The sequence below is a fragment of the Astyanax mexicanus genome, chromosome 10 (genome assembly GCF_023375975.1).
Source record: "Astyanax mexicanus isolate ESR-SI-001 chromosome 10, AstMex3_surface, whole genome shotgun sequence".
Lineage (NCBI taxonomy): Eukaryota > Metazoa > Chordata > Actinopteri > Characiformes > Acestrorhamphidae > Astyanax > Astyanax mexicanus.
The window spans coordinates 37,499,139-37,526,753 of record NC_064417.1 but is presented as its reverse complement, the minus strand read 5'-3'; the positions used below and the strand labels follow the sequence as shown (position 1 = coordinate 37,526,753).

Below are 27,615 nucleotides of genomic sequence, written 5' to 3'. Positions count from 1 at the left end.
TAAAAAGATTAGAAATTAATGATTTTAAAACATTGTTTTGCATTTTTTGGTTTTGCAAACATTTAATACCTGTTTTTCGTAACATTTTGAAATATTTTGTAAGATTACTTTAAATCCTGGAGACAAAGATTCCTTTAATGATTGAATTATCCATATACTCTCTTACAGTTACTGCAGTTTTATATATAACTGTGTTGTATGAACCAGAATCAGAGCTGAGAACATGGAGAGACAGAGAGATGAAGAGATAATACGGAGGTGTGCAGACTGTAAGGGTCATGTTGTGACTGTGGCGTATCTCAGACGTGAATTAGACCTCCATTGTTTCTTTTCCATCCCCACATTTATGGTATTATTCTCTGGATGAAAGCTGAAACGGGGAAATAGAGAGAGAGAGGGAGGGAGAGAGAGAGACCGTCGTAATAACTGAATAGGTAGTAATTTAGCGATGCTGTGTGGATCACGGTCAGAAAGCTCTGCAGTTGGTCTGATCCGTGAGCAGGATGAGAAATAGCTGGTGCTGCTGAGGTGTTCCACACAGCCCATCATGTACTGAAGCTCCGGTGTGTTTGTGTGCATTTATGAAAGATTCTGCTTTATTTTAACGGAATAACTGCTTGGTTCAAGGTTGATCACTATAGGCAAATATTTCCCTTGCTTGTAATTAAAGGACAAAAGTGTGGACTCATGGAACTATTTCAAAGTTTCTAAAAGGGACATCAGATAAGGCAAGACAAATTAAATCTGTATTAATGCAGAGGATGGTGAGCGAATACATTACTTAGGAACATTTCCACTATAGAGTTAATGCTGACATCTTATAAAAATTAAACAGAAAGGATAATTCTTGCAGGTACAGTGTTCACAAGTAAATGTGTTGTGTTATTAATTATGGAATTCATTGCCTTAAATAAACACAACCATTCTCAGTTCTTCAGAATGGGTTAGATTTAATTCTGTACATTCAGTAGCTTCCAGAATGGAAGTGAATTTGTGTGAACTATAAACAGTAAACATTTTTATTGTTCATTGTTATGCCAGTTTTTCCTGCTGAAAGCAGATTTGATCAGCCATAAAAGTGGCTTTTTACAGAAGTATATTTTCTGTGCTAAGCACATTCATTCAAAGTTATGAATAAAATGGCTAATTAGGAACTTTCATTTAGTTTTGATTTTTAGACCAAAGAAGTGACTTTCTCTTAATTTAGTTTGTTTTCATACAGAAAACAAATCCCAGCACACCAAAATGCATCAGACGTAGTGAAAATATGCAATCCAAAATATGCTAAATATGCAGGACCGAAAAAGTAAATGCAAAAAGAAGGTCTGTGTGTTCTGAACTAATCTGTATTTTACTGTGCAATTTATTATGGAACAACTGCACTGATGGTTCAAAGCGGTAATAATCAGTCAGTATATTAGGTTAAACTGGCTTCAGGAGCTATTTAGCTTGTACTTGCAGAAAACAGCTAATTGCATGGTCATATTCTCACACCAAACAAACCCCTGCAGAGTTAGTTTGGGACCAGACCAATTTCACCTTCTCTTATGGGTTTGGGTGCAGTTGTTTTGGTCCTTGTTTTGCATACGAGTTCTGTATTCACACCTTACAAATTAAACAAATTAAACTGGATCAAAAACTGGCGATATGAAACCCCCTAAATTTGATCCATCAGGCTCAAACACTTGACTATGCCACAAGATAAAATATACAGCTAGCAATAACGCATCAGACAGAGGCACCATTAATGTACGTTTGTTTAAGTATTAATTTTTTCCTCTCATATTCGTGTGTGTGTGTGTTGTCATTGGATTTGTAGGTTGTGGTAAAATAGCCGACTGTAGGCAGTTTGGTGAACACGAACGAGAGCAAGGGAAAGGAGTGTGTGTTTCAGTGTCAAGGGATTTTTGACATGGGCAAGCAGATGTGCCTGATCCAATCAAATGTCTCCACTAATGGCTGCCATGGTGACCAGCTTAGCCAATGATAGAAGCCCTTTCATCAGCATCACTCTGTGGTTCTTAGTCTGAGATGATCCGAGTGAACCAGGATTAGAAACCAGAATAGAGACTAGCTGTTAATGACTTTAATGACTTCTGTACATATATCATAAAGTGTGTGGACGTGTGTGTGTGTGTGTGTGTGTATATGTGTGGGTGTGTGTCTTTGTTGAGGAAAAAAAAAAAACATATGGTGAAAGAGCATGTTGTTGTTTTTTTTTTTCTTTCCCTCCACATGTTCCAAAGACCCCAGTTGGGTAAGCGCAGAGCCAATTAACACCTGCTAAAAAGAAGTCTGCGTTTAATCGGCATGCGTGCATGCGTGTGTGTGAGTGTGTGTGTTACAATTACACGGGAAGCGAGTCTATTCCCTCTGGCCATCTTTCCTCACCACTTTCACGTCATCTTTATTTCTCTACTCTTTCCTTTGCTCTCATCCTCCTCTGCTCTGATAAAGCTCTCACTCAATTTCATGTCCTAAGAGAGAGAGACAGAGAGAGGGAGAGAGCAAGCCTCTTATCCTCTATCTCTCTCCATCTCTCTTTTTCTCTCTCTCAATCAACCCCACTTCTCTCCTCTGCTCTATTCCTGTATTTCCCCCCTCTTTATCTCTCCCTCTCTCTCGTTATCACCCAGTTTCTTTCTCTTATAGATTCAGAGCGCAGTGCTCTTTAAGTGTCGGGGTGTTGAAGGCCCTCGAGCGCTCCAACAAAACACTGCTATCAGTTCTTCTGAGAGAAAGCAGACGTTTCAGTACAGCGTCCTGGAGCGAGCAGGAGAACAGAGGCTGCCTGGAACGCCCCGGGAGCCGACGTCGTTTTCACATTTAGAGCACTTTTTACAATGATGCGGCTGATGTCTGATGTGTGAGCTGTTGTGGAATTGCGTTGTTACCCCATAAGCCAGATGTCTCGCCAGCATCAGCCCTCTCATCTTTGTCTGCTGATTTGTTGACATGTTTTCTCCCTAACATTCTGGAGGTTTTTAAAAATCTCTTCTCCCCCTACAGTGGACGGAGCCATTCACAGCGGTGCAGGTCCATTCCTGAGGAAGGAATGTTCCACTCTGGGAGGGTGTGAAACGGGGAAGGCCAAAATAACTGGAGCGTACAACCTGCCAGCCAAATGTGAGTGACTTTACTGCACACATGTACCTCTTCACTCAAATACAGTGTATATGGATACATTGTATATACAATCACATATCAGAATTTATAGCTGTTTAAAAGCCAAGGTTTCCTTTAGTGCTGGGCGATTTTCACGATTAATTTGGTAAATTTTTTACATATAGACATTTTATCTTTTTAACCTTAAATATCCAAAAATGCTACTCATTTCTAAAGTGTTTATCCGTTTTACCTTGGTTACTGACGCCTCCCACAGACTGACGCGTGCATATTGTCTAAACATTCCGCTGAGCACTGAGCTTGCACCGGAAAAAAGTTCCAGCATTTATGACACAAACACCTGTTTGGATAAAGCATATATTTATTAACAAATAAATCCTTATGTTTCTAAAAACTACAGTGTCATCTCTCTCTTTAATTAATGATTAATAGTGGAAAACAGGAAAAATCAGTCCTTCAAAGTTTCTTCTGTGACTCGTTTACTGCGTTATTTCTCAATTTTCAGTCACAAACCCGCATTCTGAAGTATAATCCAGTGTCCTTCAGTGTAAATTTCTCTGCGGCTGTGTAGACACGAGGTCAGCGCCTGATATGAACAGATTGTAAGCAGATTGTAAGAGCTTGTAAACAATGTTTTGATCATTAAACTAGGAGAGTGTAAAAGGTCACTTGTCTTGAGGACTTTTAGCGTTCTTTGACCTTGTTCACACCTGGTCATCTTAAACATCAGGATTATATCTGGATTAAGCCAAGCCACATAAAACATGTAAACACACCTAAGGGTGATTTAAAACAAATACAAATACAATCACTTAAACCACTTTATTCGGTGGTCTGTCAGATCATAGTGTAGAGAAGCATTTGACTACCAAATGTAAATGCATGTGGCTAAAATCTTATCAGAATACAAGTAACATAAAGAGTCCAAGTGTAATCAAAGAGTTCAGCAGGCTATATTGTATTATATTGCTATATTTTTGTGCCTTTAAGACAGACATACAGAACTCTGCAAACCTCAGTATGCAGGGAGATTTGTAATTTGTTTATAGGCGTGTCGTCTCACTTCCAGTGGCGTTGTGAATGAGAAACCTGAGCTCCTACGAGCTAGACCTAGATTGCATTGATTGCATTTACTGATGCAGAATCCAGGTTCTGTTTGGTATTCAAAGATGTTCAGATTTAAGTTCGGATTCCTGCATTTGCTGTGGAGCAAGACACTGCCCCAACTGCTGGTGTGATGACCTGGGGAGCCGCTGCATATGACAGTGGGTCACCCCTATTATGAGGGGTGTATTACTAACAGCTCATTGCTATGTGTGGGGCATTTTGAAGCCCCATGTGTTGCCTCTCGTGGCAGGGCTTTCACCTGCAATTTTAAGCAGGATAGTGCTCAACCACACACAGCAAGGGCTGATTTTAACTTTTTCTTGGCCTGCCTAGCTGTCAGATTTGTTGTCAATCAAGCATTTATTAAATCGGGGAGGACACAGAGTATGCATGGTCTACAGGCCCAGCTGCAACATCTTTGGGGGAAAATGTAGCAGGATACCATTAGGAATGTATGCCTGTATCTCGCATCTATGCTAGCGGTGGACCAACAAGGTACTAGAGCCTTCTTTCTGTTGTAGTTTTCCACAATAAATCTATCTGTTCATTCTAACATTGTAAACAGTAACACATACCATCATTATATTCAGACATATACAGCTCTGGAAAAAAATAAAGAGACCACTTCAGTATCAGTTTCTCTGATATTACTCTTTATAGGTATATGTTTGAGTACAATGAACATTGCTGTTTTATTCTCTACTAAGGACAACATTTCTCTCAAATTTCAAATAAACATTGTCATTTAGGGCATTTATACTAATATACCAAAAAAATATGCAGAGCTTTCAGACTTCAAATAATGCAAAGAAAACAAGTTCATATTCCTAAAGTTTTAAGAGTTTAGAAATCAATATTTGGTGGAATAACCCTGGTTTTTAATCAGTTTTCATGCATCTTGGCATGTTCTCCTCCACCAGTATTACACACCAGTTTTTGTGATCATCTATCTTCCTCTTGATTATATTCCCAAGGTTTTCAATTTGGTTAAATAAAAAAAAAAAACTCATCATTTTAAAGTGGTCTTTTATTTTTGTCCAAAACTGCATAGTTCCATTAGATTCTAACAGCTCCTCCCTGTTGTGCTCAAAAGAGACTTTTTTTTTTTTGCAACTTACTTCCATACATAGACTCATTTCTGGACACTCATGCAATTTCGTTCTCTACTCAGTTCTCTTCAGGAGGTCTTAATAGCTGTAGAGCTGTAAATTATAGGTGACCATTACAGATTGTTTTAAAGGCTATTTCTCTTACTACTATGGAACAACACAGAAAACCATGGAAGGGAAAAGCAGCCTGACAAAAGCTCCTGTTGTCCAGTAAAAGCAGTGTTTGGATCTTCATTGTAAAAACAAGCTTTCCATTCTCTTCTTGTGTGTTTAAGTGAGTGCAGGTGGGGCCTTCATTGTGCCTCATATTGTGGTAATCATGCATATTGCCTCCACTTTCCAGCTAACCTGTTTTTCTTTCTGCTCTCTTCCTCCCTTGCCCCCCCCCCTCTCTCTCTCTCTCTCTCTCTCTCTCCTCCTCTTCCAGAGTGTGTTCAGTAATTATGTAGTCAGACAGTGTTTACAGAAGCAAGCACACTTTAATTTATTCGCACACTTAGCAGTAATTTCCCTGCCTAATTTATGACCCTACCCCCCCTTACCTAGAGAGAGAGAGAGTGTATACTCTGCTGTATATCAGACTGTCTCTCTCTTGGAAATGTCCTTCATCGGTTGTTTTTTTTTTTTTTTTTAAACATTAATCTTTTATTTTTTATCTCTCTCTCACTCTTTTTCTCTCACTTTTCCTCCTCTCTCTGTCCAGATTAACATTCTGTCTTTCTCTCACTGTCTCTCTCATTCTTCTTGCTCTCCTCAATCTCTGTGCTATTCACTATCATCTCTTCTTTCTCCATCTATCGAGACCGATTCACATTCTATCTTTCTCTGTCTTTCTCATTCTCATCTCTTTCTCTTTTCCACACCTCTCTTAAGCTCTTCCTGTTTCTCACTATCGTCCGTTCTTTCTCTATCTATCAGTCTGTCTCTGTTGTGCTCTCTCATTCTCTCATTCACTAAATCTTCTCTCTCTGCATGTCTCTCTGTCCTGTCTCTCTCTCTCTCTCTTTCGCTCCTTCTAACTCTCTTTCCTTCTTTCTCTTTTGCTCTCCTCTGTCTTGCTTCTCTCTGTCTCCCTCCCTCTCTTTTCTCTCTCTGTCCTGCTTTTTTTTCTCTCTTATTCTCCTTTTCTGTCTCTTTTATTTTCTCATTCACTGAATCTTCTCTCTTTGTACACCTCTCTGTCCCCGTTTCTCTTCCCTTTTTCCTCTCTTGCTCTCTCTGTCTTGTTTCTCCTTTTCTCTTTGTCCTGCTCACTCTCTCCCTGTCTCTCTCATTTTATTTTCTGTCTTGCATTCTCTCTCTTTCTTCTTGTATCTCTCTGTCCTCTTTACTCTTTCCCTGACTCTCTTATTCTCCTTTACTTTCTTGCCTCTCACTCTCATTCACTAAATCTCCTCTGTCTGCATGACTCTTATTTTCTCTCTTGCACTCTGTCTCTCTGTCTCTCTCTCTCTCTCATGCGGCCTCTCAGGGGATAGAGTGGTAAATATTGTATTAGCAGTAATTGTAGGAGTGTGTTATCAGTGTGTGATTAGTGTTTTGTTCGTTGCAGTGTGTCAGACATCTTCCGCTGTTTGAACAGTGAGTCTGAGGGAGGAGAGCGAGAGACAGGCTTAGTGCAGTCTGCACTGGAGCAGGTAGAATTCAGAGCCGTGGTCAGGAAGTGCTGAAGCAGCACCATGGTCACCCCATAACTACCTTTACTGACTCAGGCTTTTTACTGTGAAAATCTAGCCTGTAGAAGAGCTGCTCTATGGGGGTGTAAATCTCTGACCTCGCAGGTTCTGGATTCAGGTCCAGTTCTTTAAGAAGCACTTCAGTGAGTCTTTAAATCTTAGACTGATTTAGTGATTTAGAATTGTTTATTAAACAAACTATATGTGCAAACATGTCAGGAGTATTAATAGCCTATTAGTAAACTATAGACAATAAAAAATCCAAACACCCAGGTTTATTTAGATGTTCACATTTAATTTTGTTCCCCATTTTTTAAGATATTGATATTATTCCAACTGCTGACTAATCGGTCTAATCCATTGATTAAAGCTTGAATACAGATCTTCCATTCATTTTTATGAGAATTAATTGAATTAAAACATTTAAATCTAACAATGATACAAATACACAACATCTAGCTATAAACATTACGTACCACAGCAACCATTTGGCAACACCCAAGCAACAAACTGACACAACATAACAACCACCTGGATGAAACAGAGCAGCTTCTGCCTAGCCCATAACCACAGAGCAACATTATGGTAACTGCCTGGATATCATATCAGTCACCTGGCAACCACTTAGCAACACCAAACACCAAAGCAACCACCCAGGGTATCTTAGCAATTACCTACCAATATCATATCAACAACCTGTCAACCAAACATCAGTAGCATAGCAACCATTCAGGATACTCGTACTCATACTTTGCTTTATTAATTAATTAATCCATCCCCACAAATTTACAACACAGAACACAACACTACCACTATTAATAAGAAGACATATAGTAATATTATGTTCTACAGTTTTATAGCAGCAGAAATGAAGGATATCTTGAACCTGTCAGTTCTACATCACAGTGAGAGGTGTCTGCTACTTCACCTGCCTCTCTGAGCTGCCAAAGTCTCATGCAGAGGGTGTCTACAGTTGTTAGAGATGGTCTGCATCAGACATATCACCTTTTTTACAACCATCGCCCCATTGCAACCACCTTGCAGCCAGTTAGCAGCAGTATAGCAACTGCCCAGAATACCATAAAAACCATTTAGCACAACCAGTAACACTGTAGCAATCACCTGGAATAACAAAGCCAACACCTTACAACTACGCATAGCAGTATAGCAGTTACCAAAGATACCATGGCAACCACTTAGCAAAACCATGACAAGCCCCAGAGATACCACTGCAACCACAACTACCTGGAAACAGAATTCACTTAGGTTACTTAACCACTGGTTATTTCTCTCAGTAAACCTTTTTACAAATTGGATTTTTATGACCGTAATATTAATAAGAATAGCAGTAATAATTGAATTAATTGCTTTTCTGATGTCACATATGCCAACACATTTACATATGTTCGCCTTCTCAGTCACTAGGAGTTCCAGCAACCCACTCCTTCTGCAGTTATCAGGGGTAATTTCAGGCAACACTGCTTTTTGAGGCACAATACAGGGCAGCCAATCAAAACAGAGATCGTTTGTATATGTCAGTCTTAAAACCACAGCCCGTTTCATGTGAGGGGATAAAATTAGGCTGGAAAGTGGCCATGTAAACATGAGTTATGGCTGCTGTTGTTACATAAGCCTACACAAATGTAATATGTGGAGCTCTGGGTGTAACGTATAACTGCGTAATTAAAGTTGTGTATCAAATCTAAGCTCTAGCTTAAATGTGTTTAAATTTAATGGGTCATTTTTCTAATGATCTGCTTGTTTAACTTCTGATCATTTGCTATGACAACAGTTAATGTGAATGGATGGAGTTTTTCTGAATCCATTAGGCATGAACCGAGGTATCACAATGGCAGGAAATCCAGTTCAGTGACTGGACCACTTTTAGAGTACCAGTGGAATGGTCTGAAGTTTACAGATAGGGATCAGTGTGTTGTATTGTCTTTGTATTTGCAGAAAAAGCCTCTGTTCTTTGGATTAAAGGCTGGCCTGGAAATTGCAGTGGGGTTTTAAGGGTCTATTCAGGTTCGTACCAGACTGATGTGTGTGTGTATGGGTGTGGGTGGCTGGGTGTTCTCTCTTTTTGTCCATGCATCTTTTTCAATGTGAGGTTGGGGTATGTGTGTGTGTGTGATGCTGTTTGGAGTGCTGTCTGTGTGTTTGTAGACTGCACATGTGTCTGCATGTGCCTTCTGATTTTTTTTTTGTTGTTGTTTTGAGGGTAGGGTTGTGTGTGTGAGTGAATGTCTGTGTGTTTGGAGTGGGGGGGCTCATGTGTCTGTGTGAGTGTGTGTGTGTGTGTCTGTGTTTAATGCTCAAAGGTGGGCGGTACAGGGATCCTATTAGATAACAGCCAATGACACCAGGTGTTTGAGTGAGGGAGGCAGATGCGCCTGAAAAAAAACATAAAAAAAACTAAAGCAAAAAAACACAGGGAATGGTCTGAGAAGAACAGAGGAAAAAGAGCATAATAAGGAGAAGGCAAAGTGAACAGGTGGGCAGAGTAAGAATACTCTAAGGTGGGCGAACCTTGCGAGATCAAAATGGAAATGAGGAACGATGCAGTGTCATTTGCCTTCATTCTCAGACAGTTGATGGCACTTTGCTTTTCTCCTTAAGCAAAGGTAAGAGGCCTTTCAGACACTTGTCTCACAATCCACCACTGAATTGTTGGTCTGATGGTACCAGACTCGTCCATATCAGGCTTTTAGTACACTATCATTTGTGAAGCCATTCCTTACTGGTATCAGGTCAGTGTTATGAGGTCAGACGACATGAGCCTCTTACCTCAGGCTTGCTTCTTTGCAGTCACGTTAACTGCAACAAACGCCCCACCCTCCCCCCACTATACTGCCAATTTCACAGTTAGCAGCTAAAATTATACATGCACCCCCAAACTGGCCATTAGTTGAAAAATGCATGGGAGTTCTTGTAATACTCAACATGGGCACCTGATAAAAAAAAAGTCCCACCCTTACGAAAAAAAGATCCATTCAGATTGCTGGTTATGCCACGGGTTGACAACATTGTGGCAGTAGTAGGGAACCTTCCGGTAGGGAACATTCCGGAAGCTGTAAGACTCTTAAACTCCACTTAACAACACACTGCACTGACACCAAGGACAAATTACTGTTTACTGTTTACCAACATGGTCACTTTACTTGCACTGAGACACTTTATCTCCACTGCTCTAATTCACATTATCATGCTGCTATAGCACACTTGCACTCTGGACTTCATGTTGCTGAACCTTCTACTCTCTATTTATTTTTTTTATTCTTGGGATATTTATCTATCTATTTTGTATATTCTATTTCTTTTATTGTATTCTTTTTATCTATATATCTATTAATAACAGCTCTTTGGGTGAAAAACTGGATCGTGAGATCACAATTTCGTTCCACCTCATGTACCACATGTGATGCGAATGACAATAAAATCTCCTTGAATCCTTGAATCCCATGATGTGGAGATCTGTGCAAGCTCAGTAGCCAGATCAAGCATAAAATATATATATATATATATATTTTTTTTTTTATTGATTTATAATGCTATTAAAGCAGACCTTAAATGTTCATAGAGATGAGATGCTTGGTCTTGTATATGTCTCGCAGCATTGCATAGATGGCCGATAAGTGAACAGAGTTACATATAAGCATTTTTTCTTTCCCCACGCGATTTGTAGCTGCGATTTGGCAACACGACATTAAATCTAGCTAAGATTTAATCTACTTTACGCAAATGAATCATGACTCAGTGAATCGTCACAGAAACGGGGATCCAAGGGATCCTTAGCTCATCTCTAGCACAGGTAGAAAGAAAAAAGAATAAGAGAGATAGAGTTGTGGGAGAAGGAATGAGGTGTGGGAGACCTCTATAGGGTGAGTGACCCAGTGGATGTGAGAAGAGTGTGTGAGTGTGTGAGTGTGTGTGTGTGTGTGTGTGTGTGTGTGTGTACGTGTGAGAGAGAGCCAAAGAGAGTACAGTCCCTCTGCCCACCTGTGTACCAATACAGACCTGACCAGGGATTCAGTCCAGCGTACAAACAGCAACCATCACTACGGCAGAGAGTGGGGGGTGCTTTCTACACACACACACACACACACACACGTCTCTCTGAGGCTTCATTTCCCTCAGTGGCCAATTAACACTAATTAAAATCCATACAGGCCAAACGAACACCCGCTTTCCTCCCGTCTACTCAGACTAATCCTTTTTTCCTTGCCTCACTCATTCTCCCTTACTCCATACCCCCCCGGCTGTCTCTGTTTCTCTCTCTCGCTCTCTCTCACACACACACACACAGTCTCCCTTTTCTTGCGTGTCTCTTGTGTAAAATACGCATATTCCTAATGCTTTTTCTAGTATGTTACTATTGGAAACAGGATCCTCCAAAAATAGTTCTCTCCAGGCGTCGAACCTCGTGAGGAACAAGAGGTGAAGCTAAAGAGGCATTCATTGTGTTTCTGACTATGCTTCAGTGCTTAGAGGATCTGGCCATATTGCCACTGAGCTGTCAATCAAATTCAGAAAAAGAGAAGAAAAATTTAAAGTGACAGGACAAGCGAGAGAGAAGAAAGAGAGGCGGAGACTGCAAGAAAGGAGAGAGAGAGAACCGGAAGGCGTGGAAGTCAGGCACTTTCAAGCCTTTCAGATGAAAGAGTCCCGCCTCTCTTCTCCTCACATCTCCCTCGTTCTCCTCTGTTGGCTTTTTGAAATCGATGCACCTGCTCTGTGTCCGGGGTGGAGGTAGGCCAGGCAGAGCAGTGGGTGGATGGATGGATGGATGGAGGAGGGAGTAGGCAGGCTAAGGAGCAGTTGAGATGATGTGTGGAGAATAGACGGAGGCCTATTCTCTGCCTCTTGTCTCCTGAGGCTTTGTGCTTCAGACCTGGGCCTCCCATTGTGCCGGACTGTGGCTCTGGGCCTGCTCACTGCTCCGCTCTGCTGAGCACCAAATGGTGTAAATGAAAAACCGAGGCTGGCCAAAGTTTTAGTGCTGAGAAATACAGAAAGAAAGAGGTGGGTGTGTGCGCCCCTCACGCATGTCTGTCAACGCTGTTCAGCATCAAAATTTAGAAAAAGGCACCCCTCTATAGGTCATGACCCTGGGAGACACAATCCCCCTATGACCATTATATTTAATTTATTTATTTTAGATGTTTTGTACAGTTGCTGGCACAAGTTTTACTTAAAAACAGCATATTAAAAAGAGATTTTCCTGCTTTTATTGGAGTAATTGTCTCTATTGTCCAAGGAATGTTTTTTTTTCAATATTTTGGACTAAATCCCAAACTAATTCTAAAAGTATTGAACCGAGCATCGTCATATTATCACAGAGAGCTTTATTCCCATCTACCATATGCCTGGCATTAAGCATGCTGCCAGAAATTGCATGTATATTTACTTCATCTCTTCTATTGACAGTGTTTCTCTTACGAGGACTAAGCAAGCGCTATATGTGCATTCACGTACCCATGTCAGCAATGGGTGCAACTAAAAATGAGGTCCACAAAAACTTGAAATATTTGCTATGAATTTCCAGTGTCTTCTCTGTGAAGCAGGGATAAGGTACTGAGGGTTGGACTCCAGCACAGTTTGGTGATTTTCCTGCTTTAGCACACCAGCTAACCTGTTAATTAGCTGATGAATTAAATCCGGTGTGCTTGTGTGGGAGAATCACCAAACTAAGCAGGAAGCCGGGCCTCCAGGACTGGAGTTCCACACCCCTGCTGCCGAGGATTTGCAGCCTATTTGTTTTAGCTTAGAAATTAAATAACGTGAGAAATTACCAGGAATACACAGACTTTTGGGCACTGCTATAAATTATGTTTGTTGTTGTCACACATATGCAAATATTTTTACAGTTGCAATAAGCAAAAGTAGAAAAAAGTGGACCCTTTGGAATAACTAAGAAACCATGAATTAAATAAATTACCATAAATTAGACCGATTTTTGGGGCCAGTACCAACAGCATATCATCTTTCAGGATAATCGTTAGATTGGAAATAATGATTGAGAGCAAGGCAGGGCCTTTCCACGAAAACTTAGTTATTATTTTGCAGGGATTTTGAACTGCACTGTGGAACATGGACTGTATTTTAAAAAAGTGTACTGTCCTGAATAATACACTCCTAAGAATGGTTTCCAGTTAGTTGGGTTAAAAGTCTTTATTCTGCTTCTTCTACAAGGTGGAGTTTTAAGTTGTTTTGCAGCTTCCTGTGACTGATAAGCCCCTACATTGAACTTTTAATACAGCTGCTGTAACCTTTTGCTCACAAATGTAATGTGGTTTGTTCTCAGGATCAGCTAATTAGAATTCTTTTTGGTAAATGCTGATTGCACATTTCAGCTAAAAAACAGATTAAACTGATACATAGTATACTGTCCTTTAGCATCTCTTACTTCCACCTATTGCAGATACAAATAAAAATTGCACAGCAGTGGGGAGGAATTTTCAATCATCCCTTCCTGCAAATATTTTAGTTAACCCTTGTGTGGTGTTCATAATTTTGTTACTTGTTTACTTTGTTACTTGTATGTAATTCAGCAAACGTAAGCAATTCTACATTAAAATGCTTTACACATGCTTGCTTCACTTAAACTGCAAGCAATATAAACAGCTTACTTTAATATTTGCCCTTTACCTTTCTTATGTTACATTTCTTTCAAAAAGTGCTACTCTTTTTTATTAGTTTTTTAATAAAATGTAAAAGAAAATGAATTAAACTCAAGATATGAGTAGAAAATTTGTTTAGTTTCAAATTTACAAATGAAGCAATGTTTATTATCCCTTGGCCAAACATACTGTATGTAATATAAATGTGTAGATGTTAAAACTCTTACACCTGCACTAATGAAGTAATGAAAAACACCTGAGAAATTGCAGACACCTGTAAAGCACCCAAACACCAGTCCTATATTTTCTACATGCCAAAAAAAAAGACATTTTTTTTTCAATTCTAAAAAAAAGTGAGAATGTGCCTCTTTAGGTTAGAGGTAAATAAAAAATAGAGAGCACTGTTTACAATTGTTTTACACAATACACAGCTTAGTCCAAGTGATAACCCATAGAGTGACTTTTCAGTACAGAACCTAACTACTTCTAAAGCTGGGTACACGGGCGAATGTTCACATGTCCCACAGGCCCTCAAAACACTAAAGAGAAGCAAATGCTAATAGGGAAGCAGCATGAGCAACAACCATGTGCTTTATTCTGTGTTTTACACACACACGCACACACACACACAGAGCACATTAGTCTACTGCCATTAAAAGCCATGGGGGATAGACTAAATAATGGAAACGCCGCATGATAAAACGGTCTCATTTTGAAGTGACAAAATAACAATTAACAACTACTCTGCACGTTTCTGTTAATGTTACCAATTACCAGTATGTTTTCTACTATAAAAAGGCATTTTGGAATTAACACACTCAGATGTAGTTGCGTTAATACACACAAACACAGTGAGATGGACAAAAGATGTAGGCAGTGTTTGCCTAACAGACCTTAAGTTACAGATAAAGATATAGGAATTAATGTATTATTTCTTTTAATTTCCATCCACACACACTTGAGCCTGCTACCTGCTTGCCCCATATAGGACAATAGTATCTTGTAAAGGCCCCATACCCATCTGTCTTAATGTTATTGTCCAAGCTTAGGCCTCCTGTCCACATGAATAGAACATTTTTGGTTATTGAAAACTAAGCTTCTTGAGAACACTCTCCAAGGTGTAGAATTGTAAAACACTCATTTTTCAGTATTGTCAAAAGGATGGGAAAAACTTGATGAAATGTTATGAAAATGCTGAGGTCACAACACATGCATGTTTCTGGATGTACTGTATAGAAAATACCTATTTCTGTTCCATATTATATAGTGAACTAAAAAGACAAAACTAGAACACAAAACTCTACATCCACATGAATCTGAATGTAAATGTAGTTCTAGTTCAAATATGGAGAACTTTGTTGAGATCTAGAATCTCTAATCTTGTGACTTGTATAGTGCACTTGTAGGTGATTAATGTTTTTGTCCTTCTTTGTGGTGTGTTGACATCTTTCATCATACGGTTCTGTTGTCTAATACAGGGCTGGCATTACTCATGCAAGCATTTTCATCTCTGTCTGTTTCAAAAACTGAGTGAGGGATTTAAAATATAACCAGATATGTGTGGATGGAGCAAAAGAGATAAATGAAAACACCACAAAGGAGAAGGAAAAATGGGTCTGATTTACACACTGATTCCTAAATAGTATAATATGTAAGAAACTATAGGATTCTAAATTTAAACAATGGATTTATAGAATTATAATAAAACAGTATTTATTATGTTGAAATCAAATATCTATTTCTATCTGTGTGTGAAGTGTAGATGACCTATTTAGTTAATTATACGGAAAGTAATGAGATATTTGTGATTCGGGCAGAAATAATAATAATGTAGTCAATAGTGATTTGTCCACACAAAAAATCTCTGTTTTCAATGACAAAAAAAGTTAGATTTTCTGTGGATGTGAAGCAAAACGCATATCCTTTTTTGTGTGGATGGGGCCTTAGATTAAATATATTTTTGTGTTTGGGATTAGTGAAGGTCAGTGCTGGTTAGTAAATGAGTGTTTGTTATGTAAAATAGAAGTATACAAATTAAGTGCTGCCATATGGTGAGATGATTCTTCTACAGTTTGTTCTTCAGCTCAAAGCCAGACTGAGGCCTCCTTGAATTCCGCCTGTTTCTGTTTGTTAAGACATGCTTATGAATATGGTCTGTTTTGAAGAAAGGTCCAATTTTGTTCCAAAGTGGTGCTCAAAATGAATACCGCCGCATGGAATATATAAACTCTTATGCAGTAAAAAGTTTACTTTGTTCATTGTTATTGTTATTTATATTCATATATGCTTCACATTTTCTCTCTCTCTCTCTCTCTCTCTCTCTCTCTCTCTCTCTCTCACACACATACACATACTCACATACCCACATATAAATGACACAACAGTTTTTTTAATAGTTTAACAGTTTCACTGCATTTAATAGAAATGTGCTTTAAAATTAAGTTATTTAAAGTCATATTGGTTTTATGTAAGAAACCAATGGAAAAATCCATTTGCATAAGAAGCTCCAAGTTTTATAGAGATGAAAGACACACACTAATGAAAACACAATTAACTTCACATTGACCTCTAGCTGTGAATCATTAAGAAAGTTCACCTTCTCTGGATAAAAGCCTTCTTTTATTTAAGCAGCATGGGTCAGACTGTGAAACTGAAGGAAAGCTGTGGAAATGAAGAAGTTAGAAATAAAGCTGCAGACATTTCTAAAAAACTACAAAACAATTTCAAGTGTTTCTGTAGTTACAAGTAGAGGTGTAACAGTGCGTCTATTTATACCATGCTGACAGTTGCAAAGTTACCGATTCTTCAATAACTGTGACTCCATACACACAGTGTGGACTGCAGTAGTTGAAGAAAAGGGTATATATTTCCCAAACTATGATTAAATTAAAATATCTTTAAAAGAGTATAATTTCTTTATGTTGTTCTATAACCATTATGTCAGTGCCGTTTATTGGTTTTAAAGCAACAATATCGTTTATCGCAATCATTTCTGGGATGATATATCAACCACAATAAATTGAGACAGGTCTACCCCCTCTTTCCCTCTTTCTTCTCCCCTCCTCTATCTCTCCTTATTCTTTATCTCTCACTGTTCTCATCTTTGTACTTAAAATGACTAAACTTTAATTTAAAACTTTAATCCTATATTCTACCTTGAATTTATTTTAAATTATTAAATCACAGTGGATTGGATGAGAATGATGTGTCTGCATCTTTGGGTGTGCTTGTGTAATCACATTGAACATGATAATGTCTACACTTTACTACAGGCTGTATTACCACAGGGGGGTTAGCACTGAAAAGCAGTGCTACACTGAAAAGCAGTGCTACCCTCCAGATCGGTTGTTCTAACATACCATACATGCATATTTATAAATATATCTGTTGTATGGTCCTACCATAGGACTAATATATAGAGTGGCAGTATCTTGAAGAAAAATAATATAGCAGTTTTTTGTATTTTTTTTTTGCCCACTCCAGTGATTAAATCACAAAATACTATACATACATAACATATATATATATATATATATATATATATATATATATATATATATATATATATATATCTCCACCTCTCCATTCCCATTTTCCATTATGCCTTATTTAAAAGCCACAGGGATGCCTCATACCTCTATTCCAAACCCACACACACACACACACACATGCACGATGGAGCAGCATGTGAGAGAGTTCATCAGTTCAGCTCTTTTACCCCCTTGGGCTTTTGTCCTTTAGTATGCTTTAACCTTTAGCTGCACCTGGGTCCACAGTCACACACATATTCACAGTTACACACACATATACACTCTTTCTCCACCTCTTTCTTTTATTTCTCATCCCTCTTTCTCTCACCCCTTCTCCCCCCACACTTGCACAAACACCATTTCCCCCTTCATGTGTTTTCATTGCTCTGTGCTGCTCCTCTTTTAGCCTTTGTTTCTGCAGGTGAGCTATTTTCTCCAGTGCGAGCACCCCCTGAGGGGGACAGGAAGTGAGGTGACAGCAGCAGGTTGCAGGACATGTTCCAGCACCGCTGGTGTAACTCAAGAGTTCACTGCTTAGCTTAAGGGCAAAACAGCAGCGGTCAGAAGATGGCCAGGGTCGTCGTAAGACTGTTCTTTTGGTCAACATCGATTGGTGCTCCTGACTGTGATTTGAACCTACACCTTCTGCTCCTAGCTGCGGAGCACATTTCCACTCTAGCTGCTTCTGCTACTTCAGGCCCTTTAATTACATCTAAAAACAACAGCACTACACTCTTAAAGATAAAAGGTTCCTAATGAAGGTTCAATGAAATTAATTTGTAGTATGGGAAAGCTAAAGTTAACTGGTGTGGGTTTTTTTTTTTTTTTTTTGCTGATGTTGAGATTCTTTAATCTTTAAAGATGCACTAAGCAATTTTTGCCAACATCCCAGCTCTTGATTCTGACCTTTCTGTGGCCGGCTGTTACCATTGTGGCTAATAGCCAGTTTATACTTCTGCATACCCTATGACATACACTGATACACACCTTTATAGAACTGTACGTATGCATTGCACAATGGAGACAGGATATGTATTTGGTCTGCTGAGCCTCATATTCCTGTCCACACTTTCACCTTTGCAGACACATTAACAAACAAGCCATAACAACTCTGTAGACAAGACTTTGGATCTGCAGAAGTATAAACCAGCCATAACCTGCTCTAAACCCTTAGAGCCTGCCTGTTGTCTGTTAGCATCACAGCCCCAACCTTGTTGAGGCTGGTGGTTAGCATTGTGGCTAACCCTCTTAAACCTCTGATGGTAAATGCTTTACCATCCCAACGTTTTTGGAATGTTCTGCAGGCCTGACAAGCAGAAATGGATGTATCTAAATAAAACTCATGGAAATATATTTATCAGACTGTTCATGACCTGTGTTGGGTCTATACTCTCTGCAGTGATGTAAAGGGTTATTTAAATAACAGTTGCATAAAAAGCCTTTGCCTTTGTTTCTACAAAGTTATCATTTCAAAGATTTTGTTCTGACAGCAGCAATATTTCATCTTCATGTTTTCATTTGTTTGCATAATTTTTTACTTTGATATATGAGGGTCAAGCTGATTGAAAGCTGCTGAAGTGAGTAAATGCAGTGGAACAATGCAGTAAACAAACACAGCCGGACACACTGATCAAGGAGCGAGAGATGGTGGGGTGAGAAAAGAGTGATAGCGTGACTGCTGTGGTCAGGTGAAGAGAGAGAGAGAGAGAGGATAAAAGAAACATTAGATGGAGGGAAGAGCAGTACCACCCTGAGGTGACTCGAGGGAGCAGTTTCAGACAGGAAAGGTGAAGTATAGGAGGTGTTTAAGGACAGACTGACACATGTAAGAGGCTTTGAGGGTTGAGAGAGATGGCCTGTGTGTGTGTGTGTGTCTCAGGAACAGCTGGGCAGTGGTTTAAAGAGGGGGAATTAATGCAGAGATTGAGCAAAGCTTTATCTGACAAAATAAGAAGGGCTACAACAACTGGTTTTTAGGTTTTATGGTATTCTGACAAGGAAAACACAGTGTCAGTGATGCGAAGCACTGGAAAATGTTGAAGTAAAAATAGTGCCATCTAGTGGAGACTTTTTAGTCTTCTAAACATGAGTGTGTGAGTTAATAAATTAGCTATGAGTCGGGTCTATGAGGTGCTTTAATCTATAAACAGTTACTTGCACAGACATCCCACTCAGCAAAAACTATTTTCAGGGAGGCAGCATTAAATCCCTGACCCCCACCCTTTTCCTTCAACACCCCCAGGCTGTCGGCCAAAAGAAAAAAGTAATAAAAATAAATATTACTGTTAAAATGTAAAAACAGTTCCTAACACCTATCCAGCTAGTATAACTGACAAAAGCAATGTTATTGAACCAGTGATCCCAGCTTAAACTCACCTCAGCATGTCTTTTGCAGTAATTGTTGCAGTTAACCCACCATCTGTAATATAGAAGTCACTTGTTAACATTGCAATGAGCAACACAGTCATTATTTTAGCGCTGTTCAGCAGGGATTACTGTCTGTGGGATTAGATCTCGTTTTCTCCCTCGCTCTCTCATTCATTTTGAACCAAACCAAACTGCAAAGCCGCCCCCCACAGAAATGTCATTGGTCAATTAAGCATGAGGAGAGGCCAATCAAGATGCCCTATTTGTCACTCTATCATTACACGTGTGTCTCCCTCTCTTGCCTCCTCATTTTCTCAAATAAATTCTGGGATATTGTATATAATTTGTGGGCATCAGGGAGACCATATTAAAATGTGACTCCATGAACGTGGTGGGATTTTATACTATTACTGACTGTGGACTACTGATGTGAAAGTACTCTTTTAGTTGTGAGATGTGCTATTATTTGGGTTTCCTATTATGTGTGTGCATTAGCATCAGCGTTAACATCCTCTAACTCGCTGTTCAGTGGTTGTTGAAAACAAAAAACAGTGTTCAGTTTTACTGCTGTTTCCAGGATTTTAGAATTGTGTTTTAAATACAGTTTTAAATATTCTGTTATGTTTTAATGCTCTGCACTATAATAGTTCCACATTGAAGACTCTTGTATAGACCTTCTGAGAACTCTCCTCACTGCTGCCAACTGGGCAATGAAGTGTGTTAATTGCACCTTGAGCACAGCAGACGGTGAGCTACATGCAGTGGTTAAATCAATAACTTGAAACTGGTTTGGAATTAAACAGCAAATACCCACTCAATTAAAATTTGCCTGAATTGGCCCCAATCCTGAGTTATCAGGACATCCATAGCCAGCATTAAAATTATGCAACTACATCGTCCGGAAGGCAGTTCAGAGATAAACAAAAAGCTGTTTTTTTTTTCTGACAGCAGTTCTTTAGATCTATTGACCACACTGTCCCAACAATTTCTGGTGGTATTCCTACATTTTGTTTCAAAGCTTTCAAAGAACAAATATAGACAAAATTAAAACAGAATATTCACAGTAGTCTCCGTCATTATCCATATCTGTATTTAATGTTGAAAACAAAAATAAGCCTTTAGAAGTTTAGAAGCAAATTGTGCTTCTCACTTTCCAAGTCATCCCAAACACATTTAATGATGTTGAGGTCTGGTCTCTGGGGAGGTCAGTCTGGTGTTCTGAGAACAGCAGCAGCCTCAGCAGTTTGATGTTCTTTTTTATCTGTTTGTTTTTCTCAGTAATAGCTTCTTGATCAGCTTCACATCCTTTCAGGCGTACGGTGTTGAGTCATCTTCTCACAGTGGAAGGACAGACAAACACCTGTGGATGTTTACGAAGCTGAAGTGAGAGTGGAGCTTGATTTTCTCCTTTCTCTTTTAAGGTCTGTTTTTCTGATTGTGGTTTTAGTGGCTTTAACTTTTTTAAATTCATTAATTTTTGAATAAGTTTGATACTATGATGATATGTTTTTTCCTCCCATTTGAATTCTCTATTTGAATAGAGATTAGGTAGTTGATTATCTTCTTGTTTAGTCTATCTTCTATAGTATATCTATACTCAAGAATATATGCTGAAATTATGTTTTTGGCCATCGTGGTGGAAATACCTGTGACGATTAATAAAGACAAATATTAAGTTCTGAGTCGTGTCAAATGAGTAACAAGTTTTATTAATGCATAATATTGAGAGTACAATCAGTCATGAAAGCATCATGCTCTGAAGGTGCTCTGAGAGACCAACAGTCTCTCAGATAGTGTTATCTATTCTCACTCTGCCTTATTATGAAAACATAAACCATACTTGGGCATAGGGCTTCCGCCTGCACCTGCATCCTTCAAAACTCCCTTCTGTTCCCAGACAGAGTTGCTTCTCGTCTACAGGTCAGCATAACCTCTTTCACGTTCATATCTCAAGAGCAACTTTGCACATGAACTAATATGAGTGAATTAACACTGTGAATAATAAGTGTGAATAAGCATATCTAATAAAACGAAACATGCATACAAATTATATAACATCTAGTGAAATGAATAATCATAAATGGTCACATCTAGTGAATGAACATGCATAAAATGATTACATTTGTCATAACTAGGTGGTTATAATGGTGATAATGAAATTTCCCATGTCAGCCATTTAGCCTGGAAATTGAATTAAGGGAAGTTTTTAACTTTTGCACTATAATGTATATTATTTATGTTTTATTACATTTATATTTATAGTATTTAGCTGATGCTCTTATCCAGATATATAACTCATCTTCCACAACAATAAGTGAGTGAATGTAGAGTAAGGAGTCTTGCTTAAAGATTTTTTATTAGTTTAGTGTAGTGTGGCCCCTTGGATGGAGAATCAAACACTAGTTTCACCCATTGTGCTTCATTGATGACTACCATCTCTGATTGTCTGGACTGTTTTCAGCTGTAGATGAGCTGACAGCCTGAGGAAGCTCATGCTACTGGTAGTATTGTATGATGAGGTGGGTTGCTAGTCCTAGTCCTCCTTTGATGATGATGATGAGTGTGTAAGGCATCCATTTGGAGTTACCAGAGCTGCTTTTTGCCTCAGCATCAAATTAGATTTTATGCTCCTTCCACATTTGTGAATTCTAATTTCAGGACACAATCATAACAGTGGGATCTACTGAAAAAGTCTAGTGAAGAATCTTCTAAATGTTTTTTCCTAAACAGTACCTTATCAAGACTCTGATACTGTATAAAATATTAGTGTAGTAAATAAAAAAAATGAATGAAGAGAAGCATATTTAGTGCATGCATGTAAACAGCAAACACAATTAAATATGTAAAATATGTAAATATTATAAATAGCAAACAAATATATCTGCTTTCAAGAATATCACTATATGGGCATTTTTATTGTGTTAAAATGTTGGGCAATATTATTGCATATGATACAATATAACACAGCCCTACTGTCTGATACTATACTTTAAAAGTAAACTAATAGTTAAAAATCTATATTGTGTCACTATTGCAAAACAGAAAAATTGTGATGCTTCAATATGTTATTTTATATTGCTTTATCGAAGTATTTATAGAATGAGATGGATGTGTGAGAGTATTAAATTTCAGTGATTATTAGCAGTGTTAGCCTAGCTTGTTTTTCTGTTTTGATCAACAGAACAATAGGTCAAGTCATAAAGCATCTCTTAGCTGACTGACTGGATCTGGGATGAGGAATAAATCATGCTTATTTGTTTATTTGAGCGGTCTGATCAAAACAAGTTATTTTTTGTTTTTCAGATGTTCTCCTAGCACAGGTCACCTGCACTCAGGGCAGCAAGCATGGGCTCATTAACTTTAATAATGCACATTTAAATTTCCCCAAATAACATGAAAAATGTGTGATTTGGGGTTTTGCTTCATGATGCAAAGCACTGCCTGGCAGAACGGAGAAGTGGAGGGAGAGAGAAAAAGGAGTAAAACAGGAACAGAGTAGAGTAGGAACTGGATGACCTGAGGGGAAAGCAGTCTAGACGGACGGACTGATCGTACGAGTGTGTGCTTGGAAAGTGTGGAAAAAAAACTAGCACACAGGCACGGATATCTATCTGCCTCTCTCTCTCTCTCTCTATCTATCTCTTTTTCTGTCAATATGTCATACATCCTTATTTTAGCTTAGCTGAAAACATGAGTAATGTGCTTTACCTTGTAGTTTATCGGACGCAGGATCATTCTGAGGTGACTCTGGAGATAATTTATAGGGATGAAAGCAGAAATAGAAACGGAGAGGGTGCTGAAGGATGGAGTGACCCCTGTAAGAGAGGTGAAGGGTCGTAAGAGTGTGTGAGTAACTCTTGATCGTCACTCTAAAGAGAGAGAACGTTGGTGGAGGAAAACACAGTTGTGGGAGGAATAGATAAATAAATGTCTGCTTAAAAAAACTCAAACTTTCTTTTATTCTCTCTCTCTCTCTCTCTCCCCCTCCTTCCCTACCTAAATGTTTGCATGACACAGTCTTATATACCAGCATACACCTATCTTTATACATAATACATGATTACACACACACACACATTCACAATATCTTTGCTATTGCTATTTACACAAACACGTCTATGCTGTGTCGCACTTACCTCATAGGTCTGATGTCTGAGGTCGAAATGACATCACACTCAAGTTGACTTTGATTTCAGTTAAATATTCAGATTTCAGTTTTACACAATTTCAAACACTTCCAGCTAAAGACTTTGAAGTTCATTTTAACTGGTTTGTCCAGCCAAAACATGTCCCACATTTTTATATCCATGGTTATCATTATTAGCATTGCCCCATGTTGGGCATTTTGCACATCAGAACAACAAGAACACATGTCCACAGATAGATGTTGCACAGTACTGGGTGTATGACTAATTTAAAGAATAATAAATATTGTTGTTGTGTAGGTGGCCATCTTGGTTTCTAAATTTAGGGATAGTGAGGCTCTCCTGACCTTCTGAGAAGGAAATCCAGCTTGTGGAGGCGTTGTATTTAATCCGGTCTACATGGAACCTGGAAATATGGATGAGAAGCAACATTACATATACTGGAGCATACATACATATTACCTCACAACCAGGTGCTATATAAAACCATCTTTAAATGGTTCTGTAAAAATATATATTTTCTTGTGTTTATAGAAGCATTTAACCAGAAAAAGAATCAGAGCATTTAAATGGCTGTCAGAGTTCTGTATATAGACCCATTGCCTTTACTAAAGAACCCTTGAAGAACCCTTTAAAAAAAAAGTGCAGAGAGGAATGATTTACAGTTTAACCGTATTTGTGGCTGACCATTTCTCTCTTCCCCCCCCTCTCTCTCTCTCTCTCTCTCTCTCTCTCTCTCTCTCTCCCGCCCCCCCTTCTCTCACGCTCTCTCTATTGCTCTCAGATGTGATTCACACCGTGGGGCCGATTGCTCATGGCTCTGTAGGTGAGAGGGAGAAACTGGCACTCCGCGACTGCTATTATAATTGTCTGCACACAGCCATTGAGAACAATCTGCGGACAGTGGTGAGAGGAAAACACTTTTAGAATTCATGCGCTCACACGCACTCAACACACACACATTCACACATACACACATTGAACTATTCAGAGCAGTTCATGAGTATGCACATCCAGCTAAAAGCTTTGGTTCGAGTCTGTCATGCACGGAAAAGGCCACACCGTTATAGACCAGGTACAGTTTTCTCACCTTTGAAAGATCAATTTTACAGAGTAAACTCAACAAGGTTCAGATTGCAGCCATAACAGTAAAACCACCTGCCAAGACCTATGAAGGTGTCCTTTAGTATCAAGGCATCAAGTCATTAACAGCAGTCCCTCTAATTCAGGGTTTTTAAACTTGTCTATGTTGAGTCAGTGTGGCTGCAGGTTTTTATTTGAGAAAGCAACAAATTAAACATGTTAAAATTCTGTGTACTGCAGATGTCACGATAATTACGTTATGAACGTATCATACAATATTTCAACATAACCTCAATACACAGGTGTGAGGTGAATACACACATTCATATATTCTGCATACATACATGTGGTCAAAACATAGAAACAAGCACTGGTGCACTAAAATAAAAACATTGCAACTTCTTCTTTGTAAATTAATGTTCTCAGTATCCTCTGCTAAGGGTGAGCGATATAACCTTAAAATAATAGTACAATATTTCAGGGTATTTTTGGATAACTATATTTTTGGTGATAACTCAGCAAAATTATGCTATTTTTAAAATAGATTTTAAGTATATACAAAGCCAACGAAAAACAGTTTTATTTAGTATAAATGAGTTTCATACATTCAGTGGAAACAGAAAATCTGTAAATATTTGTTGTAAACAAGACTTGTTTAAAATAAAAATAAAATTAAAGTGCAACATATTTAGTGTAAGTAAACTGCAAACAAACAGTTTAGGTAAATACAGTAAATAACAAAACTAATACAAAATAGACTGCTTTTAAGAACATTGCCTTATCACGATATGGAGTTTTTTTTTATTGTTTTATTTTTTATTGTTTTTTATTGAGTTTTTAGTGATATTATTGCATACAATACTATGGCATACCACTGCTCTCTGCCGTAGCATATATGTCCCCAAACCACTACCAGCAAAACCTACACTATTTACAAAAGCAGATAGGATAAAAAAAAAACAAATAATATTGAGATTCATTAAGTAAAAACTGATAGAACTTTTATTTCGGGCTTATTAATGATTATTTTATTCTTACGTTTATTCTAATGTACACTGACATGCCACATGCTATGGGACATGAAGTTGTTTCTGTTTACACTGACAATTCTAACCAGAATCCACCAGTCACGATCATAACCGCCTACTGCACTGCATTCCCAGTATACACATGACACTTTGTGCAACTTCATCAAAACGTACAAAAACAAAATATATACAATGGTTGTATATATGGTCAAAATCAAATGAAGAGTGCGTAATGAGAGAAAATCCTGTAGTGTGGCCTGGATCTTCTGAATACATTTTGACCCTTTTCAAAGTAACACCCCCCCCCCCCCCCCCTTTTTAAAAAAGATAACACACTTCATACAGAGCTCAGATTACTGTTTTTCTGTTCGTTTTCCAAGTGCGGTACTTCACACCAACACCACGAGACAAAACCGCCTCACACCTGCACCAGAGCCTACACATTAACACATGCTCGTACTGGCACACAAATGCAGGCAAACACACACAAATCACACACCTGAGCTCCTCGCCTTCAATACGCCCCCCACCACCGCGACTTTACGGTTTAAATGCCTTCAGAACGCAGCCTTAAGCACGAATTTCAGACACTGTTGCCGTAACAACCTTCCAGAGCTGCATATATCAGCATGTGTTTAAACACACACACACACACACACACGCACGCAGGCAACCGTCACACAAATGAAGGTGCAGAGCAGCAGCAGAGCATTGTGATTCAGATCCTGTCCATTTATTTATTTAATCATAGAGCGCCACTGGGCAGGCCTTCCGAAAGGTCACCCCATATTTCTACACAATCACTAACATTAGGAAGTTAAAGAAGGGTTGTCCATGTGACTCGGCTCTGCTGTGGCCAAGTGTAAAGTGTAGCAGGTTTAAACCTGACAGATTCTGTTGATTTCTCATTAATAATATTTCCATAAATTAATATTTACATGTTTTCAAGGCTAAGGTTTAAGCAGGAGTAGTAGGTTGTATAGTGATGCTCACAGACAATTGGACATTCTTAACTAATGTATAAAAAGTGTTTTTTAATATGTTTAAGCTTAATCACATTAACAGACACACCAAAAATGCAAAATGGGGAATTGACACTACTGTATTTATCAGCTAATCAGTCAGTCAACCTTACAGATCTTTGTGTTTTAAATATTTTTATTGAATTAATGGAACTGCTTTTCTCACATACTGCAATGAATGGCATTTTTCCCCAACACCGTCCAGCAATATTAAAATGTTTTTAAGAGGAACAAATCAAATGGAAAAAATACAAAGTTGAAATGCACTTTTCTATTTGTTTAAACCAGGGGTGTCAAACTCATTTTGGCGGAGGGCCACATTGGCATATTGGCTGTCCTCTGAGGGCCAGATGTAACTTATAAATATAAGAAAATGTAACCAGATGTAATATAAAATTAATGTAATTACTCCTTAATGTTAAATAACTCTCAATATATTATTTATTCAATCAAATATTACAGTTGCATGGAAAAAATGTTTGCTTGTTGCTCTATTAACATAAATCCTTTTAATTTGTCATGTTATGAAATCCAAAAACTCCATCAATCAAGAACCAAACTATTCAAGTGAATAGGAATGACATAAAATACAAGTTATATTAACTTTGATCAAAACGTTTGATACTGAAATAAGGCTTAATAAATATAAAATAAAAAATTGTGAGCTGTTAAGAACGGAGTCACTGCTCGGATTACATTATAAACAGGTCAGTTAGCGCGCTGCTAACCTCAGGATGTTTATAACTACGGAGTTTAGTGGACACACCACGGCAGCAAGGTTAGACTGTTGAAGGCTACTGAA

General features: G+C 38.4%; 1 protein-coding gene across 1 annotated transcript in view; it reads left to right on the top strand.

The window, feature by feature from the left end:
• Positions 1-27,615, top strand: part of LOC103040631 (mono-ADP ribosylhydrolase 1) — an 85,955-nt gene that overhangs the window by 45,434 nt on the left and 12,906 nt on the right. The window contains exons 3-4 of the mRNA XM_049484410.1: positions 3,010-3,126; positions 24,465-24,586. Of these exons, the coding sequence (XP_049340367.1) occupies positions 3,010-3,126; positions 24,465-24,586 (239 nt within the window). The remainder of the gene's footprint in view (positions 1-3,009; positions 3,127-24,464; positions 24,587-27,615) is intronic.